Source organism: Schistocerca americana, chromosome 2 (genome assembly GCF_021461395.2).
Source record: "Schistocerca americana isolate TAMUIC-IGC-003095 chromosome 2, iqSchAmer2.1, whole genome shotgun sequence".
In the NCBI taxonomy this organism is placed as follows: Eukaryota; Metazoa; Arthropoda; class Insecta; order Orthoptera; family Acrididae; genus Schistocerca; species Schistocerca americana.
In genome coordinates this window covers 177640229-177661802 of record NC_060120.1, presented here as the reverse complement: position 1 = coordinate 177661802, position 21574 = coordinate 177640229, and the positions used below count along the sequence as shown (strand labels likewise).

Below are 21574 nucleotides of genomic sequence, written 5' to 3'. Positions count from 1 at the left end.
TTTGTTGATATTTCATTGTACCCACTAGATGTTTTTGATTTTAAAGATTTTGTGATGGACATTACTTCTGCTGGGGTACTGAGGGTCAAATTCATATTATGGAAGTTACTTGAAATGTCTGGTCTGAGGTATCCCATGGCAGCATCTACAGAACCTGACAGCCCCATCTTTTCAGTAGCAGTTATAAAATGTTTGTTAAAAAGTTCTGCAGCGCTATACACATGCTGTGGCCACTGCATCTACTAACATCGAATCAGTTTGTTTCCTCCCTCTACCAGGTTTCACACCAAAAGAACCCATCTTTTCGAATTTCCAAATCATTTTCTCCAGATCCAACGGTAGTAATCAGACCAACACAGTTTTTCAAACCCTTCAATGTCTGTAACTTCTGCAGATCAGTGTGTGCACAGTCATCATTCCTGTAACACAGCTTTACAGGCAGAGTATGATCCTGCATTGAGACAGTCATAGTGAACATCACAGACGCGAAAGGAGGAAAAGCCGTATTCTGACACATACAGCACCATCTATTGATCAATTTTCACACTTTTTTTTCTGCCATACATTTCCACCCTTCTCTGATAATATTCCATTGCAATTTGACGTCATTCTGACCAATGATGTTATTTATACAGTGTTTTGAAAGTTTAACTTTATAAATAATCACCCTGTATCAGATGCCAAATGTTCTCCTGGTTAGACCTATACAAAGAGTATGGAACATGGACATACAGGACAAATCATTCCACTTTTGTTGAACACTTACACCAACGCTCACATAAAATTTCCACCAAAACACTGACATGGAAATTGTAAGGATAAACAACTCAAAACACCTCCTCACCCAACAAGAAAACTATCACATTCATAAAACTGTAATATGAAATAAAACAATTTATAAATGATCATACCAATCTGGATAATGACATGCTATTTAAATTAATATTCCAATAGTACACACCCACCCTCAATTCTTCAAAGCATTGAACTTCCATTAATAAAGCAGCTTCAAACATCTGATTACTTTACAAATTAGTTGATATGTGAAATATTTGACTTTCAGCATGTAAAACATTCATGACTGATGAGGTAAACCCTAATTATCTTGGTTTTATACTCTCAGATTATTTACCCCCAGACTAATGAAAAATTCAAAATCAAAACTTTTGTACGGCTGCAGCAGTCAAAAATTTAGAAAAGATTTTAAATTATTTTTTAAATTTATTGAAAATCAGAAAGTGCTCTCATTCTCAAACACTGATTGAGTACAGTCTGAGAAATTTTGCTCTACCTTTAAAAAAACAGTTTTTCGGAATTTATTATGTCACATTCCCTGAACTAAGCATCACACAAAGATATAATTTTGCAGGTATGTACAGATAACAGCTGCATCACAGTATGTAACTGAAGTGGTGTGGCAACTGGAAACATACTCCTTAGTTTAAGTATGTGGGAGAGAATGATTATCTTGGGCAAATGTCCAAATTGCACACACATTCCCAATGAAAATCTGGCAATCTATGGACCAAATGCACTGTTACACCCAGCCATAGTGAAATTCTACCATCAGTTTGATCAAGGCTGCACAGACTTTGGTGATGGTGACTGGGAAGGGAAGCCATCTACATCAACCACAGGTGAAGATGTGTAGGCAATCAAGTAACTGATTCATGGGAATCACAGAGTGCCTAGAGCAAACATTGCTCAGCCAATGTGCATCTAAATAGGCAGTGCTCATTCCATCATCCAAGATCATCCGCAGTATCAGAAATTGTGCTCAGGTTGGGTTTCTGTGATCACTGTCACCAGCACACAAAGACAACACCATAAAACAACACTGTCACCTGCACACAAAGGCAACACCATAAAGAACAAGTGGTGTCATAAATTAAGCAAAAGCATTTCTCTCATGTATGACAGTGCTACACTTCACAAGGGGTGCACAACATAAGCTTTGCTTCAATGTCTTTGATGGGAGGTTTAGAAGCATCTGCCATACAGCCTAGATCTTGCACTATATGATTTCTATCTTTTCTGCAAGCTGAAAGAACAACTTGGGGGAAAGAGATTTTCCAATAATAAGAACATTCACATAGTGTTCTTGAATGGGTTGATGGCCAAGGAGTGGATTTATAGCATAAAAGGGTTGAATCACTGGTAGAACATTCAGACCATTGTTCACAGAGACTTGGTGACTGTGTTGAAAAATAGTGTCATGTATCTGTGTCACTTTGAAGTGTAAATGCAGCATTCAATAAAAGTTACTTGGCCTGCCATAACAATGCGCAACTTTTTTGAAGTCATCCCATACATTCAGTGATATATGTATATACTGTCTACAAATTTGTTGTAAACAGAAATTAGTAGCAAAGAAGTAATAAAATTGGAAGTTATGCATGATGTTGAAGTTTTACTGCATGAACAGTGAAAATGTAGTATGCAAGAAAATATTCTTTTCCTTATTTTTTTGGAGGGGGGGGGGGGGGGGAGGGGGGGGGGGGGGGGTTAGCAAGATAAGATTTTTAAATGATGTATAATGTTTGTTGGAAGTCATTAAGTGCTCTCATTCTCAAATACTGGATTAATATAGTCTGGTTCATTAGCACACTGTAAGTTATGCTGCCTCAAGACAAATACAGTTTTAACTTTTTTAAATACTTGACTTAATGTTTTACATCTTTAATGTAAGATTACACCTCTTAATGAGCATATTATTATAGCATTTTAAATTGTTGATTTCAGTTAACAATTACATGAGGTACTAGAAATAAAATTTGTATAGCCCCTGGAAACCATCAGATAGGCAACCTTAAATTGTGACTAGATTTAGTTATATAAATTAAATATAGATATATGATCACGTCTCCAAATGATTCACTCAGAAACTACCATTCCCCCACCCGCATTCAGTTCCTGCTCCACTACCATCACCTCCCAGTTTTGTCCTTACGATCCCCACCCCCTTCCTCAGAATTTCACCGCCCCTACTCTAATCATATCTCTACTGGACATCAAATGCATTTTCCCTAATTTACACACACACACACACACGCACACATAAGAAAAAAATTTTAAAAAAATTATTCATGAGGTTGGCAGTATTCACAACCTTTACTGAAAGCAAAGGAATAAACATAAACACTTTTCTGAGTGTGTGACCACATGAAACTGTGATATATTTTTTGTGTGAAGTTTATAAAAGTAAGCAGAAGAGGAAAAGAATCAAAATACACATTAAGTGAATTCATAAGCGTCAAAAAGTTGCCAAAAATGTATGGGAAATTTTAGTATCCATCAGTGATTTGGGTTCCTTATCCAGCCCAAATGTTGACAGAGAAACATGTCAGAGATACTCAGGTTGCAGATGACAGCCATGGCTCACACCTGCATGAGGCAGGGCCACCATGGCAAGCATGTGAGGTGGCGCTGCCCTCTGATGAGCGTTTACCAATATACTGCAGCCCAGTACTGCAGCCAGTCTGTCATTAGTCACCGAAGCCTTATGTACATGCCATTGGATAACAGAATATTTTGACCTTGCCTGATAATGTTTGGTGAGTTGAATTTTTCCTGGATTATGGTGTAAGCTACTCTCTGGACTTGTGTTAGTTATTAATTCACCTCATGATCTCCACTATCACTCAGCACTGGAACTGCCTGTTTTGTTCCACTGGTTTCGTCATTATAAACAGTGGAAGAAATGACGCACTGTGTTTCTACCCACACAGATTAGGATAAAAAAGCAACTGTGATATGTTATACTTCATCATCGGGTAACAATGAGGGGAAAAAAGCAGTGGACTTAAGAAAATGTAAACAAGAGATAATGATTTTTGTGGTGATTGTAATTTAAAATGCATTTTTTAAGTGTACAAGCAGATTCATTGCAGATTAAAACTAAAATATAGCCAGCCTATTTGTTAAATAAATAAATCATGAATGTGAAATGTAGTTTCTTTTCTGTATACTAAGCTTGTCATTATTATTAGTTCTATCATACGTTATCAATATTTTGTCTTCTTTTTCAAGGCATAGTACCAATTAATTCCATCCTACACAGCTGAGGTCACCATAATTGCTGTTGTGACACTTGACCCAATTAGGAAACAATGAGAATGTGTGGTAATGTGCAATTACTGATCATTAGATTGCATGTATACCAAACCTCTCCAGAATATCAAATGCAGTAGCTTCTACAGCTCTGACAGCTATCCACAGATATTTCTTTCATAGTTGGTATTGAACTATGACATAGGAAACACAGACTTCTCTGAGGATGTAATCAGTTTATAACATCTTCAGTAGTTATGACCCATCAAGCGATTAATTGCATTTCAGAGCATTTAATTCAGTTCATGTATATACCTTCTTGCAAATATGGCCCTCCAGAAACCTCATGGCAGAACCTCTGGAAGCAGTGTTTGCAGATCATAACTGGAAGCATCAGTGACAATGAAGTTTTGAGTCAGGCCTCTAGGCATGTTAAGATTGCCTAATGGTTAAGGCAACTGCTTATAAGAAGCAGAAAATCTGATTTTGAGGCCACTCTGAAACAAATTTTCAACTGTCACTACAAATTCATTGGACAGTCTTGTTGAAGCTTCTCAGTATTTCATCAGAGCATACAATCATCTACAGGCAATGATACTGACTAATGATACAATAAAATGCCAGAAGAGTTGATAATCATGGTGAAATGTGCTGTACATAGAGGTCTTTCTTCACAGTTAGTGTTCTCCTGAAGTTAGTTACAAATATTTTTGTTTGAAAGTGGTGGACAGTTGCTCTATTATAAAGTCCAGTTACAAAATATGATGCAATTGCCAAGAACCCTAACAATATTTACTATTTTGTAGTTCTTTAAAAGCACAATTTGAATAACGTTTACATACTGATGCCTGTTACTTTCACGATTTATTATTCATAAGTGCTGTTAATTCAGCTGTTCACAATATGATGATCTTTTTATATCTGCTTCTTATTATAAATGACAAATTTTTAACCATAGGGGTGCCACATAGGCCATTTCTTACCCATGAGGGTTGTCGAGGGCACTACCCTCCTCCATAATCATCACAAGACCAAATGGTCCTATGACTTTTAATTTTTATGGCATTATAAAACTCACCAAAATTTCATCCTCCTAGCCCACTTAGAAGTATGAAAAATTTACCTGCTATACATTAAATATCATATGAGTAATTTTTTACCCATATGCAGTATAACGCAATTTGATAGCAATAAACCCAGTTTTCAGCCTCATGATATGTCGGACTGAATTATAACAGTTTAGGACAAAATAACCTGAAATATGAAAAATTTGGAGATTGGATGGTGCTTTATATCAGCGCAGTTTTCGGTTCCCTACAGACTGGTGACATGCAGTCATCTTAGATTTGATTCTGTGTTATCAAGGAGACAAGCAAACTCATCAATTTTGCCTTGCTTCAGAAATATGGAATCTATCTCATCATAGCTGTGCAGTTGCTCATTTTTGCAGTACATGCTGAGTAAACGTGATAAGCATAGGATAAAATACCGTCTTTTGTGTGATGCTGATGAGTGCTACTTTCTGAATGGATTCGTCTTACTGTAGTCAACATGAAACTTGTGATCCAAGCAAGGGTCTTGGTCACCATGTCACTATAAAGTTGGCACATCCATTCCTCTAATGTGGCCATAACATCACGACTGACAACTTCTTCATCTCTGTGAAAATGATAAATGCGCTGAAACAAAAAGGGACAAGTTCAGCTGACACTCTTCAGAGATCATTCACTGAGATCTCTGCTGTGGCGCGAAGTGGAGATGACGCATTCTGCGCAACGCACTTGTACAAGTCAGGCAACAATCTTCTCTTATGTACCAAGGGAAAAAGAAAAAAAGTTCTTGTTCTGAGTAATATGCATGGTGGGTGTCAGGTCAATGAGAATACTGAGAAGAAATGTCAAGAAACCATGAAGTTTTATAATATACACTGAAGTGCCAAAGAAACTGGTATAGGCATGCATATTCAAATACATAGCTATGTAAACAACAGGCAGAATATGGCGCTGTGGTCAGCAATGCCTATATAGGACAACAAGTGTCTGGTGTGTTCTTAGATTGGTTACTGCTGTTACCATGGCAGGTTATCAAGATTTAAGTGAGTTTGAACTTGCTGTTATAGTTATGAGCAATGGGACACAGCATCTCTGAGGTAGTGATGAAGTGGGATTTTTCCATACGACCATTTCACGAGTGTACCATGAATATCAGGAATCTAGTAAAACATCAAATCTCTGACATCGCTGTGGCTGGAAAAACATCCTGCATGAATGGGATCAATGACAACCGAAGAGAATTGTTCAATGTGACAGAAGTGCAACCCTTCCACAAGTTGCTGCAGATTTCAATGCTGGGCCATCAACAAGTGTCAGCTTGTGAACTAAGCAATGAAACATCATCGATATTGGCTTTCAGAGCTGAAGGCCCACTTGAGTACCCTTGATGAGTGCATGACACAAAGCTTTATGCCTTGCTTGGGTCAATGATCACACAATTTTTAAGTTACCTCTAAGAGGATTTCACAGTGAGACTTTATCCTCAGAGTAGCAGATTGCTGGCACCTGCAAACAGCAGAGAGGGGCAAATCTCTCCTTGCAGGCACTCAGTACCGGTGCTGGCCAACCTGAAAATAGAAGGCTTTGTCAAATTCAGATTTCTTGCAAAGAACAAAAGAAGAAAAAAAGTCACACATGGTTCATGTGCAACTAGCACGTGGGGAAAAGCTTCCAAGCCAAAACTCTTGTCAAATGTCTGAACTGTGAGCCCATCCCAGCTAAGAAAATCCTGTCCCCTCCTTTGTTCATAAATATTTCCAAATATTTATGATTCGAGAGTTAAATTGTTTGTTCTTATGTTTTTGTTCCTTGATTGCAAAAAGGAAGAAAACAAACGGAGTAATTTAGTCACATGCTGCATTTTAGAATCCTTAACAAATACTCAGTACTTACTTTATTTGTCTGTAAAAGTAAAAATACTATTAGTACTCGTATAAACAGTATGTTCTGCATCTGTTTCAATCTGCTTATAAAGAAAAACCATGTAACATTGTTTTACTAACTTGCTTAAATTATGTTTGATGAAAGCCTGAGGAGTTTCTTCTGTAAAAAATAAAATCAAAATAAATTAAAAATAAATAAGATAAAAAATAAAAAAGTGTACTTCTGAGGCTTTATTTTTGACAAAGTACTATTAATTTTAGAGAATGCATTATTCTTTGGTTACACTTTGGAGTCTTCCTGAAAGTATTGTTAACATGATGACACCCAAAACTCCACCCAAAACTCCACCCAGATACCATTAAAACTGAGGACAAAACTATAAATGATCCATTACACATTGCCAATATATTCAACTGTCATTATACAAGTGTAGTTCAAAACCTCATACAAACCCAAAGTAGTACAGACATCAGTCATAACATCACATTGAATCCCAAAACTATGTTTTTGCATCTTGTAACAGTACATGAGGTAGAGAATGCTATCAGCAAACTAAAAAATAAATTATCCTGTGGCACCGATGGCATTCCAGACAAAATCATTAAACACAGCAGATATATTACTCCTCTTCTTGTAGATATAATTAATGCATCTTTCAGTATTGACACTTTCCCTAGAAAGCTGAAACAATCAATTATAAAACCATTATACAAAAATGGGTATTGTTATGATGCAAAAAACTACAGGCCTTTATCAATGTTATCTTGTTTTTCAAAAATTATAGAAAGAGTAATGTATGGAGACTCTACTTTCCTAAAAAAAAAAAATGGAATATTGGTCAATGAACAAAATGGCTTTCGAAAGAATAGATCAACTGAAACAGCTATATACAACTCTCTAAAACTTGTCCTAAATTCCATTGACAATAATGAAGTAAATTGTGGGGTCTTTTTAGATTTATCAAAGGCCTTTGAGGTTATTAATCATAAACTACTGCTCGAAAAACTTAGTTGCTATGGAGTCCGTGGCATTGTTCATGCATGGTTTACATCTACATCTACATCTACATTGATACTCTGCAAGCCACCCAACGGTGTGTGGCGGAGGGCACTTTACGTGCCACTGTCATTACCTCCCTTTCCTGTTCCAGTCGCGTATGGTTCGCGGGAAGAACGACTGTCTGAAAGCCTCCGTGCGCGCTCTAACCTCTCTAATTTTACATTCGTGATCTCCTCGGGAAGTATAAGTAGAGGGAAGCAATATATTCGATACCTCATCCAGAAACGCACCCTCTCGAAACCTGGCGAGCAAGCTACACCGCGATGCAGAGCGCCTCTCTTGCAGAGTCTGCCACTTGAGTTTATTAAACATCTCCGTAACGCTATCACGGTTACCAAATAACCCAGTGACGAAACGTGCCGCTCTTCTTTGGATCTTCTCTATCTCCTCCGTCACCCCGACCTGGTACGGATCCCACACTGATGAGCAATACTCAAGTATAGGTCGAACGAGTGTTTTGTAAGCCACCTCCTTTGTTGATGGACTACATTTTCTAAGCACTCTCCCAATGAATCTCAACCTGGTACCCGCCTTACCAACAATTAGTTTTATATGATCATTCCACTTCAAATCGTTCCGTACGCATACTCCCAGATATTTTACAGAAGTAACTGCTACCAGTGTTTGTTCCGCTATCATATAATCATACAATAAAGGATCCTTCTTTCTATGTATTCGCAATACATTACATTTGTCTATGTTAAGGGTCAGTTGCCACTCCCTGCACCAAGTGCCTATCCGCTGCAGATCTTCCTGTATTTCGCTACAATTTTCTAATGCAGCAACTTCTCTGTATACTACAGCATCATCCGCGAAAAGCCGCATGGAACTTCCGACACTATCTACTAAGTCATACTTATCTGGCAGATGCCAGAAAGTAGAAATAGTTCATGATGGAAAGTCATACTTTTCTGGTTATAAGGAAGTTAGTTATGGGGTGCCCCAAGGTTCGTTGTTGGGACCCCTGTTGTTCTTGATCTTTATACATGACTTGCCAATCTATTTAACACAAGCTGATTGTGTACTTTTTGCTGATGGTACAAGTCTCTTTATTAAAGCTCAGAATGAGACTGACCTTAACAGGAAAATTGAAGCAACAACAGTTGAAGCAAGTAAATGGTTCAGGGACAACAGTTTATTTGTGAATGAGAAAAAAACATTATGGATGAATTACAGACATGTGTCAAATAATGTGAAGCCCAATATAACTGTGAAACTAGGCCAATAGAATATACTACAAATGCCAAATACAAAATTCATAGGAATTTGGTTAGATAGCATCTAAAGTGGGACAAACATATAGATGTACTCAATAAAAAATTAAGTAAATGTTGCTATGTATTTAGAATGCTCAAAAATTGCTGCAGTGATCAAACAGTATTGTGTACATATTACGCATTTATGCATAGTCTTTTGCGATATGGTGTCATATTTTGGGGCAATTCAAGTCAGGCAAAATGCTCTTTTTATTATTCAAAAACGAGCGATAAGGATCATAAAAGGAGCTGCACCTAGTGATCCATGTAGGGAATTTTTCAAGGAATATAAAATCATGACTCTCCCATTCAATTACATCTATGAAAGTATATGCTTTCTGAAGTCTCACCCCCGGTTTTCTTTGTTAAACAGTGAGTTCCATGACTATACAACAAGACAGAGTAATGACTTTCACAGAGAAGTGCATAAGAAAGCCCAATTCGATAAGAGTGCAATATACCACCCAAAAATTTGCTATAGTGCTCTTCCCTTAAAAATTAAAAGGCTTCGGAAGCTGAGCAGTTTTAAAAGTGAACTCAAAAGAATGTTAATTGGTAATAGTTTTTACAGTGTTAGTGAATACATGAATTCTTCAGAAAGATAGCGTGCCTTCACCTATCTTATAATTCACTCATATACAAACTTGTGTCATGGGGTAGACTCTTTTATGTACACACAAAAATTAATTAATTTGTCAATATAGAGTGCTATAATCATTGTTTCTTGTGCTGTCCATTATACACAGAATATATATAACTTATTTGTGTCCTATATTGTTACAAATTTATATCATGTAAGCTATAATTATTTTTGCCTATATATTTAATTCAGATTTGTTCACTGATATTTTTTACATAATATGTTGTTATTCATATTTTTTCTGTATGTAACACATGACAAATCCCATATCATTGTACATGATAAAACGGGTGCTCAATAAATCAAATCAAATTAACACAGCAGTTTCCTACTGTGTGTAAAAAAAGGCCCACGTGGTACTTAAAGGGGTTTAGTGAAGTCTGGTACTTCTAGTGTACTTCTCATACAAGGAAAAAGTGCTGTAAATGTCATAATGAATGAACTTACTCAAAAACTGTGCTCCACATTTAATAAGGGTGAAAAGGTCACAGGAATATTCTGTGATCTGATAAAATCACTCAGTTCAGTGAACCATTACTTACCTCTCCACATATTACAGATATATGGAGTCAGGGACACTGTTTTACATTGCTTCAATTCTTACTTGAAAGACAAGAAACAAAGATTAATTGTAGGTTCAAATTCACGCAATTATCCCTCTAACTGGAAAATAAGTTTCTAAAAAGTCCTGCAAGATTTAATACTGCATCCCCATTTATTCCTTTTCCACATCAAAGACCTTCTGCTTGATATTGATGTTCATTCAGTTTTATTTTCTGATGACACATCTGTTCTAATTACATTACGTTACATTTATACTTGTTCCATAGATCATGAATATAACATTTCATAATGATGTGGAATGTGTCAATTTAACATAAGTTTTCATTACACTTTTTTTTTTTTTTTTTTTTTTTTTTTTTTTTTTTTTTTTTTTTTTTTTTTTTTTTTTCAGTTACTGCTTCACACCTAAACATTCATCTATTGTGGAGAAGAAGCTGTCATTCAGAAATTCTTTTAATTTGTTTTTCAATGTTGGTTGGCTATCTGTCAGACTTTTAATATTATTTGACAAATGATCAGATTTCTTTGGCAGCATAATTCACTCCTTTCTGTGCCAAAGGCAGATTTAACCCAGAACAGTTAAGATCATTCTTTCTTCTAGCATTGTAGCTATGCAATTAGCTATTATTTTTGAATTGGAATGGGTTATTAATAACAAATTTCATAAGTGGATATATGTATAGTGAAGGTACTGTGAACATCCCAGGTTCCTTAAATAAATGTCCACAAAGTGATCTTGGGTGGGCTCCAGCTATTATTCTGATTCCACACTTTTGTGTAATGAATACTTTTTCTCTTAAGGATGAGTTACCCCAAAATATGATGCCATATGAAAGCAGAGAATGAAAATAGGTATACTAGGCTAAATTACTGATATGTTTATCACCAAAATTTGCAATAACCCTAATAGCATAAGTAGGTGAACCCAACCATTTCAGTAGATCATCAACATGTTTCTTCCAATTCTATTTCTCATCAACACACACACACTCAGAAATTTTGAATATTCTGCCTTAGCAACAGACTTGTGTTCAAAGTCTACATTTATCAATGGTGTTATGCAATTTACTGTACATAACTGAATTTACTGTGTTTTCTCAAAATTTAGTGAGATTCCATTTGCAGAGAATCATTTAATAATTTTCTGAAAGATATTATTTACAATATCCACAGTTAATTAATTCTTGTTTGTTGGGTGTGATTACTATACTTGTGTCATCAGCAAAATACAGACGGGCAAGTCATTAACATACATTAAGAACAATAAGGGAACCAAGACTGAACCCTGTGGGGCTCTGCTGATTTCTGCAGACTATCTGTATTGTTAAATTCAAGCTTCTGCATTCTTCCAGTTGAATATGAATTAAACCATTTATGTACTGTCCTACTCAGATGGTGATATTTAAGCTTATCTAGAAGAACTTTGTGATTCACACAGTCGAAACCCTTTGAGAGATCACAAATATCCCAATGCATGATGTTAGGTTATTCAGAGAATTTAATATTTGATCAGTTAAAGCATACATAGCATTTTCTGTTGGAAAGCCTTGCTAAAAAACAAAACTGACAGTTTGTTAATCCTTCATTTTTACAAATATGTGAAGCTACTCTTGAATACATGACTTTTTCAAGAATTTTGGATAAAGCTGTCAGAAGCGGGATTGGGCAGAAGTTGTTACATCAGACCTATACCCTTTTTTATGCAGTGGTTTGACAATAGCATATTTCAGTCTATCTGACAAAATGCCCTGTTTCAGTGAGCTGCTACATATGTGGCTGAATAAGAATAAGAATCTTTATTAGCCGTTCAGTATTTTCTTATACAATGGGTTTTGTCAATAAGTTCAATTACCGTATAAATGTTAATTTCACAATAAAAAAGAAAACATTATACAAATTTATATTAAGCAGGGAGTATTTGTGTTGATGACACTATGTCATTATCATATACATGTTGATAACACTATGTCATTATCCTAAGATATTGATACAAATATAGAGCACTTGAAATAGGTCTATGCCTATATGTTAGATATTGTTTTTCCAAATTTAGGTCCTACTACAGCCAGAGGTACCTTTCTCTATGTTAAAACAGCAAATCTGCCATATTACAATCTTTATATTCATCAAGAGAATCCTACCTATCTGCCATAAATTCCAGGCAAGGTTTTACTTTTGAGTGAATTTATTATTTTTCTGATTTCAATAGGAGAGGTGGGTTGAATTTCAGTTTTATCAAATTGCATAGGTATTACCTCTTCCATATACAGCCTTGCATTTTCTAATGAATAGCTAGATCCTATTTTCTCTAAAACACTTAAAAAATGATAATAAAAATATTCTCTATTTATGACATTTTGATAACAAACTCTTCATTGAGTCGATATACGTACAGTCTTCCTGTGCTCTCAGTTTGCCTGTTTCTCTTTTAACAATATCCCAAATTGTTTTAATTTTATTAACAGAGGTGCTAATCTCAGACATAATGCACATACTTCTGGACTTTATAAATAACTTTTCTTAATACAGTTCCTTTAGTAAGCCATGGCTTTTTAGATGTTTCATACAATTATGTTTCACTGTTTTCTTAGGGAAACTGTTTACAAACATACTCACAAAGGTATCATGAAATAGGTTGAAGTTTAAATTAGCATAAGGTTCGCCGTATACTTCATCCCTGTCTAACTGTTGCAAGTGTTTCCTAAAACTTGCAATTGTTAAATTGTTAACTGAGCACACTGTTTTGGAGGACTGTTTTGCATTACTGTATGGAGCTATGTCATATACTGTACCTAGCTGTGCATCATGATCAGAAAGACCATTCTTAACAGGAAAAGTTTTTATCTGATCAAATTTATCTTGATCTATAAAAACATGTATCAGTTTACTGCTTTCCTGTACCACCTAAGTAGGAAAATCAATAACTGATGTCAAACTGAAATAATGAAGTAATACTTCAAGGTCAAGCTTTTCACTGGACTCTTTCAGAAAATCTGTGTTAAAGTCCCCACAAACAATAACCGAAATTGAAATGCCTGAAATAATTGCAGAAGGTGTCATCTTTTTTTCATTTATGCTGCTCTTGTCACCTGGACAGGCAACACATTTATTCATTACCCTACATAAAAAAACTCTTTGAGTTGGCACATCAGACAAACTTTACTTTTATTCTCCAACAATAAGTTAATTACAAATTGAGTTATGATGTTGATAATGTAAAGAATCTTATGAGACAACATGTGTATTTAACACTGAAAAGATTGCTTTTTACTTTTCTGGTGGAGGAAATGTATATAAAATAATGTAAACTTTAGTATTTCTACTAAAAGATGTTCTTATTGTAAAATTTGACATGTCTTCTGTACATCAATCAAATTATTTGAAAATTGTACATAATGAGATGAATAAATCACATTTCACATTATGACAATGAATGAATGAATGGAGCAATCTGTATAGTAAAGAAGAGTTAAGAGAACACACAGAATAATAGAAAACTTCCTATAATTTATTTTTTACAGCTGGATGTATGTGGAATACAGAAAAAATTACGCAAAAGAGACCCAAAAGGACAATACTGGAGAGCAACCTATCGCTGCAGTAAACCATAGCTTTGAACCGAATGAATCTGCATCTCCAGTGAATGGTGCTGATCCTGGAAACTGTGAGTGTAAACCCAGAGACATCGATGTTGAAAGAGGCTGCAGTAATGACAGTGAAGTGCCACTAGATACTACCCACCGTCAAGGTGAAATTAAGGAAGAAGATTCTCAACAGACTAAGAGACAAGATACAACAAACTGTCATAAACAACCTACTCATAGTAATCAAATGAACTGATGTTGGATCATGGATAACTGTTTTTGAAATGGGGTAATCCAGAAAGTAATGGCTGTTTGGCTTTATAATTGGAGAAACATATTTTACTATCAAAAACCTTGTCATTTACAAAATTGAATCTTATTTCAGTTCTCTACAAAATAAGCTCCACTATTTAAATATTTTTCACATCTATCTCAGAGCTTTAGATTTCTTGTGTTGTAGTCAGTTGCCACCATTCCTTTAAGCTAGTTGTTGACTGCATTTGTCACCTCAGCAATACTTGCTAAACATTTTGTGCTGACAACCTTGTTGGTGAGCACCTCCAACCTACATTTCCCACCCAAGAACTCTTTGGGTGATTTTTATTCTTCACTGAGTTCACAAAATTGTCTAGGATGGCTGACAGGCACATAAATCAGAATGTGTCATGCACATTGGTTCATTCATTGTCATAATTTCACACTACTTTCTCACACTTGGTTCATTCATTACTACCATCATACAGTTCCTTCAGTTGCCCATGAAATTATATATATTTGAATTTCTGAGTATTCATAAACTGTGTAACACACTTGACTTCACAGTCAGCAGGACTTTGTGTCACTCAGTTTACTTTTAAACAGACACAGAATGCACAATAACTTATTTTGATTGACACTCTTTTAACATAAAGACAGGATGATAAGGAAAACATTCAACCCCTTGAATAGAAGCCCGATATCACTCTCTGCAGTGGGAATGTAGCATAGGTCATTACTTCCTGGATTACCTTCCTACATTATACATTTCCTGAGATATGTACAAACACCAGCTCTTGATTGAAAATACCCAGGACAGCCAGATTTTGTGCTCAGAGTAGTATAGATGGCAATTTGATAAACATTATAAGTTGACAGCTTGCCAATGTAAGTATTCAATGCTGTTGGGTTGAGTCAGTCTAGAGCTTGTTTGCATTTACATGCATTTTTCCATCCACGTTAGTACAAAGTTTCAGATTTAATATTCAAAGACTGATTTTTTAATATATATATTTTTCATAATGCTCTGTTATAATAAAACAATGTAATGTAAAGCTGTGTAATTTTGCTTTTCTATTGTATCTTTCTTGACAATGAAACATGGATTTGAATGGAAAAAGTGACTAGTCTTCTGCCATAGAGATCAAAAATTCTCTTAAGAACTCATACTTCTAAGTTCTCATTGTTTACTTTTTGATTTCTGTATCTTACTTTGGATGAATGCAAGTTTTGTTTTGCTTCAGGCATAATTCCACAATGAGTTGATAAGACATTTACTTGAAATATCATTATTTTACACTATGGGAAACATTTCATTTACCTTTAAGTGATTTGTTTCACAGCATGAAAGAAGACAGGATAACAAATTTATAAGTGCAGCCTTTAATGGCCAGAGTCCATTTCAATAAAATGACCCAACATGATGTGATACTGTTTTGGCTAGTGCTACATGCAGGCTTCATCATGGAGTTATCCTGATGAAGGCTGTTTGCAGTAGTAGCTGACATACTGGCAGCCTTATCACATCCTCACCATCCTGTCACATACCCAGATGCAAGAGCATACCCAACATTTGAAGCGTGGGGAGAGGGGTTGGGGGGTGGGGACAAAACATAATAATTTTGTAGTCGATTAGTTTTTATGTATCACAACAAGTAACTCTGGCTTCACTTTCTTCAAATGGATACTGATTTTACATGTTTGTGTGTGTGTGTGTGTGTGTGTGTGTGTGTGTGTGTGTGTGTGTGTGTGTGTGTATTTGTTTAAGTGTCGGATACAAGTTTGGATTCTGAAGAATATGTCTCGGGATTTCTCCTGCACCTCACTGGGTAGACTCTTTCCCAGAATAATTGTACTGAAATAATAAATTTTGTTTCTTTTATTCTGTTTCAGTTACTGCAATGTAACAATTATTTTATTAAAAGTCTCAAATTGTGCACTTCCTGTAAGAGCAATGCCTTATGTATCTACTCTTCATTGTTGAATAAAATGCTCCACCCTGTTCCTTGATGGAAATTTTTGTTGATAATAGAAATTAGTTTCAAATGCTTTGGGACTGAAGGAGACCACTCACCAAATAGTAGAAGTGTCGAATTATCAATGGCCAGATACAGAAATAAAAATTAAAAAAAAAATAAAAAAAAAAAATAAAAACTTGCTGACTTTCGGAGTAAGACACACACACTTACACACTTGTATATACCAAACTATCCACTTACTTGGTGCCAGCTGGACAAACAGTGCCACTGCTGCATTTTGGCAAGTGGGCTGTGTCACGGTGGGGATGGTATCGGGTGTGTGGGTTTAGGGAGAGAGAGGTGAGAGGCAGGGAGAGGGATTAGGGTGGGTGGTTAACAGGTCAGAGGGAGGCAGGCAGTTTGCCAGCTAGGACTGCAGGAGAGAGGGGTGGCAGTTCATGGGCTAGCCATGTGATGCACAACTGTCAGAGCCGGTGGAGGGCAGCACATGCTGAAGGTGACATGGGGATTGCAACGGAACATCAGTTTAGGAGGGGTGGGAAGAACTGAGGGTAGCGTGTCCCTCATTTCAGGACATGATGAGAGATAAAGCTTGATTATTCTCATCATGCTGAAGGTGACATGGGGATTGTTACAGAACACCATTTTAGGAGGGTTGGGAAGAATTGCGGGTAGTGTGTCCATCATTTCAAGTAATTATTAGAGTTAATCAAAGCTCTGATTATCCCTCATCTTGCCTTGAAATGAGGGACATCCTACCCAACATCCTACCCACTCCTCCTACAGTGTTAGTTGGTTGCCCAACTGACACAAAACCTAGTCCACCCCTATGCCACTCCCACTTAAAAACCCTTGCCCCAGTGGTCATACCCCTGTGGTAGACCAAGGTGATAGACCAACCCAATCCACCCATCCAGCACCTCCTGCTCCAGATCTGTCAAAGGCTTATCCTACCCCATGAGAGGCCAGGGCACCTGTGAAAGCAGCCATGTCATATAACAACTCTCCTGAAAACACTTGCCCGTGAAAGGCAAAGGCCCCGAGTTCGAGTCTCACTCCGGCACACAGTTTTAATCTGCTAGGAAGTTTCATACCAGCGCACACTCCACTGTAGATTGAAAATTTCATTCTAGAAACATCCCCCAGGCTGTGGCTAAGCCATGTCTCCGCAATATCGTTTCTTTCAGGAGTGCTAGTTCTGCAAGGTTCGCAGGAGAGCTTCTGTAAAGTTTGGAAGGTAGGAGACAAGGTACTGGCAGAAGTAAAGCTGTGAGGATGGGGTGTGAGTCGTACTTGGGTAGCTCAGTTGGTAGAGCACTTACCCGCGAAAGGCAAAGGTCCCGAGTTCGAGTCTCAGTCCGGCACACAGTTTTAACTTCCACTCTACTATTTTACCCCCCGCACATTCCTCGAGCACCAAATTAACCACTCCTGATGCCTCAAGAGATGTCCTAACAAATTATACTTTCTTTAAGTCTAGTTTTGTCATAAGCTTTTTCTCCCCAATTTGATTCAAATCTCATCCTCAGTTATCCAACTGAGGGCCAATTTCAGGTTGTATACGATCCTATGCAAAAAAAAATATAAGGTTCTTATTCAGTCTCAAATGTATACATATATTTTAACTTTTGAAGGTGATATGTAATAAAATTTTATTTCATTAAATTAAACACTAACTGAGCAAGATAATCAACATTACTAATGATCTTAACACTACCCACCTGAGTCAATCTTATTAGCTCGATTCACTTCACATGGAAAAAATTGTTGTTTATGAATAATAAGTCTTTATCATAAATTTGAAATGAAATTTTTTGACAACCTCCTACTTACGCCATGTGTACATTGAACCTGTCCAATGTAATGCTCCTGTTCTCAATACAGATGAAAATTAAGCTGTAGTTGGACTTTCTCAAGTAATGTAATGAGCTTATTGCAATAAGTTAATAATTTTGGAATGAAAACAAAAGATTATTTTTGTATATGTAACATGAAGAATCAATGCTTATGATGATTGTTGACCATAATTACTCCTGATCTTTGCAAGGTCTTTTGTGAACTTTATATGCATCATGTGGGAAAGGTTTTATACTTATGAAATGTTTTGACATAAAAGCTTTGTAATTGTTTCATTTATTAATTGTCTTTACTTCCCACAAGGCACCTGACATCTTACTGATCCTTTGAAACAGCTATTGACTCTACAACAACAATTACTGACATTATGCACCAGTAACTACTGACTGACTCACTGACAATTTAGCGACTGCCTATATGTAAAGCTCTGCTCTTTGGTCTAACACCAGCCCTTACATGGATTGATAACACAATTAATAATTGCATTTCTTGCGATATAGTTATCTTAATTTATTATAATTTACACTGAATGAACGTTGGTTTAAAAGAATTTAAATAAGGCAACATGTTTTGCAAAAACAAATAATAAACTGGAAATCACATTTTGTTTTGCACAAAACTTTCCTGTTTTAAATTCCATAATTTGTTTAATTTTTAATGACTGGTTTTTTTTTTTTTTTTTAAATCAATCCATACTTTGTTGTCACATAACATGCTTCATACAATCAACAATTGTAGGTGACTTGTAATATCTAACATTATATATAGACTAATAAAGTTAATCTAAGGATACAAGTATAATAAATGTGTTGTTGCTTCTTCAGACAGATGTTGTTTTACATGGTTATCATTCAAAAAACTTCAACACTATAACAGCATTTATTTTTCAGATATTTTTCTGGGACTTTTTCAGTAGTTTTTAGATTTATGTCACACTTCTACTTCCAGATTTTATTTATAAATTTCATGTCCATATATTGTCAGATTTGTTCATATGTAACTTCCTCTGTATCTAGTCCAGTACTCATACAAAAAGCAGTTGTCTTCAAACATTTGTGTATAATCTCATACATACACATGCTTGGAAAGGACATTAGATATAGCTTTTCAAAAAAAAAAGTTTGCAATGTTGTTTATTTTTAGTTCCCACAATGGCTCAGATGAACTTTTCTTCTAGTTTAAAACCTCCCAGTGGATTAGTTTTCTTAGAACACCAGAACATTATACTATACCTAACAACTGAATCAAAATATGTATAATATACAGTTTTTACAGCTAAATCACTGATATTATATAAGACATTCATGACATGCATGATACAATTTTGTCAACTTAGTATTGTCTATGATTATTCCACAACATACTACCAGAAGAAGAAATTTGTATACCTGGAAAAATGACTTCAGTTTTGATCCAGTGATGGCACAAGCCACCTGAGCGTAGCAGATGTACTGAGAATGGTTTCAATGTCATCCATCAACAGTTAGTGTAGTGGCATATCTGCCAGAGCCCCATTTTTGTCTACCCTTTAATAGGGATTGATCACAGCCAGAAGGCTAAGTGTGGTGCAAGCATGTGGAGCAAGCAGGCCACACACACACACTTCCTTCGGCCAATTGTGTGAGTTTGAAAGGAGTCTTCTGAGTGGTGTGATGGTATTTTTGGGGAATTCCCACAGAAGTTGGACATGCTCCATCACTTGTGCAACAATGTTGGTATCACATGAAATTCTGACACCCATAGATGAAGCTCTGGATGGCCATGCAGCACAAATGCCTGCCAGGATTGTATTGTAAGAACAGCAGTGGCAGATCGTACAGCTACCATAGCACAGATAAGAAGGCTTGTGAGCCCAGACATGTCAACATGAACTGTTGTGTACTGGTTACTAGCAGTGGGAGTATGGGCACACACACCTCTAGCCCATCTTCTGCTCATTCGACAGCATCAATGTGCACAGCTTGATTGGTCCCATCAGAGGATCACTTGGAAGATGGAATGGTGTGCCATGGTGTTCAGCAATGAAAGCAGATTCTGCCTACATGCAAGTGATGGTCATTTGTGTGTACAATGGAGAGATGGTGAGTACTGTCTCATAGAGTGCACTTCTCCAGGAGGCACTGGTGCCCCCGAAGCCTCACGGTCTGCGGTGTGATAAGATACAACTCTTGTTCATCTTCAGTGTTTCTAGAGGGGACACTGACCAGCACTCGGTATATGCAGAATGATGTTGACCTGTTATTTTGCCACGAAGGTGATGTGTTGTTCCAACACAATAATGCTCATACACAGACTGTACACGTAACAACCTGCTTTGCAAGATGTGCAGCAACTTCCCTGCCCAGCACAATCTACAGACTTGTTTCCAAGTGAGTATTTGTGGGATATGATGGGACGAGAAGTGACTCATGTGACTCATCAGCCAACAACTCTTATGGAAATATGTGAACAGGTGGAGTAGGTGTGGCATAATGTATTCCAAAACAGTATTTTCCATCAGTACGATCAACTAGATACCAGAGTCAGAGGCTGCATTGCCACCTATGGGGGCTACACTATGTATTAATATGGGTATTTCAGCGTGGATCAACACCTGATACCTTAGAACCACTTGTATTACTGATCTGGAAATGTAATCACCTCTTATACTCCATATGCACTGTTGCAATAAAAAATCTTGAGTGAATATGAAACCTCTCAATTTTTTCTGGCAGTGTATTTTTATTTATTAGTGCACCAAGAAATTTAACACAGTGTCCAGTGTTTTGACCACATAGTGTATTTCACTTATACATTGCACAGATCATTTTATGATGAAATGAACAATTTCTGTTTTCATAAAGTCTAATTTCAAGTCATTATTTTTAACCCACTTCCATAGTTCTGCATGTGTCTACTCAACATGGTGGATTAACTTTTCATCAGTTTTACAGCAGACTGTCTCCATATAGGATGGTATCTCACTGACCTGGCACGTCATATTGTTTATACCATATAAAAATAATAGTGGCCCTAAAATTGAATGTTGTCAAATGCCTAATTGTGTATGTTTCCAGCCAGAGAGGAGTTTCTTGTCACTGTTATGAACAAATAGGCTTTGCTTTGTGTTTGATGTGATGACATGCAATCAAGAGAGTTTCCCTGATACAATACCTGTTGAGTTTGCAGAGAAGCAGTAATGATTTACAGTATTGAGACCTACAGTGAGGTTGCAAAATATGCCTAATACATTTTATAATTGAGAGATCTCTTAACTTTTGTGATAAATTAATTTATTGCAAGAGTTGTGCTGCAGCCTTTCCTAAAACCAAACTAATTGCATAAAATAATGCTATGGAAGGAATTATAATTTACTATCTGATTATGTACAGCTGTTACTATCTGATTATATGCA

General features: G+C 36.3%; 1 protein-coding gene across 1 annotated transcript in view; it reads left to right on the top strand.

Moving 5' to 3' along the window:
• Positions 1–16479, top strand: part of LOC124596237 — a 214157-nt gene extending 197678 nt beyond the window's left edge. The window contains exon 9 of the mRNA XM_047135301.1: positions 14027–16479. Within this exon, the coding sequence (XP_046991257.1) occupies positions 14027–14345 (319 nt within the window). The 3' untranslated portion in view covers positions 14346–16479. The remainder of the gene's footprint in view (positions 1–14026) is intronic.
• Positions 16480–21574: the final 5095 nt, after the last annotated feature.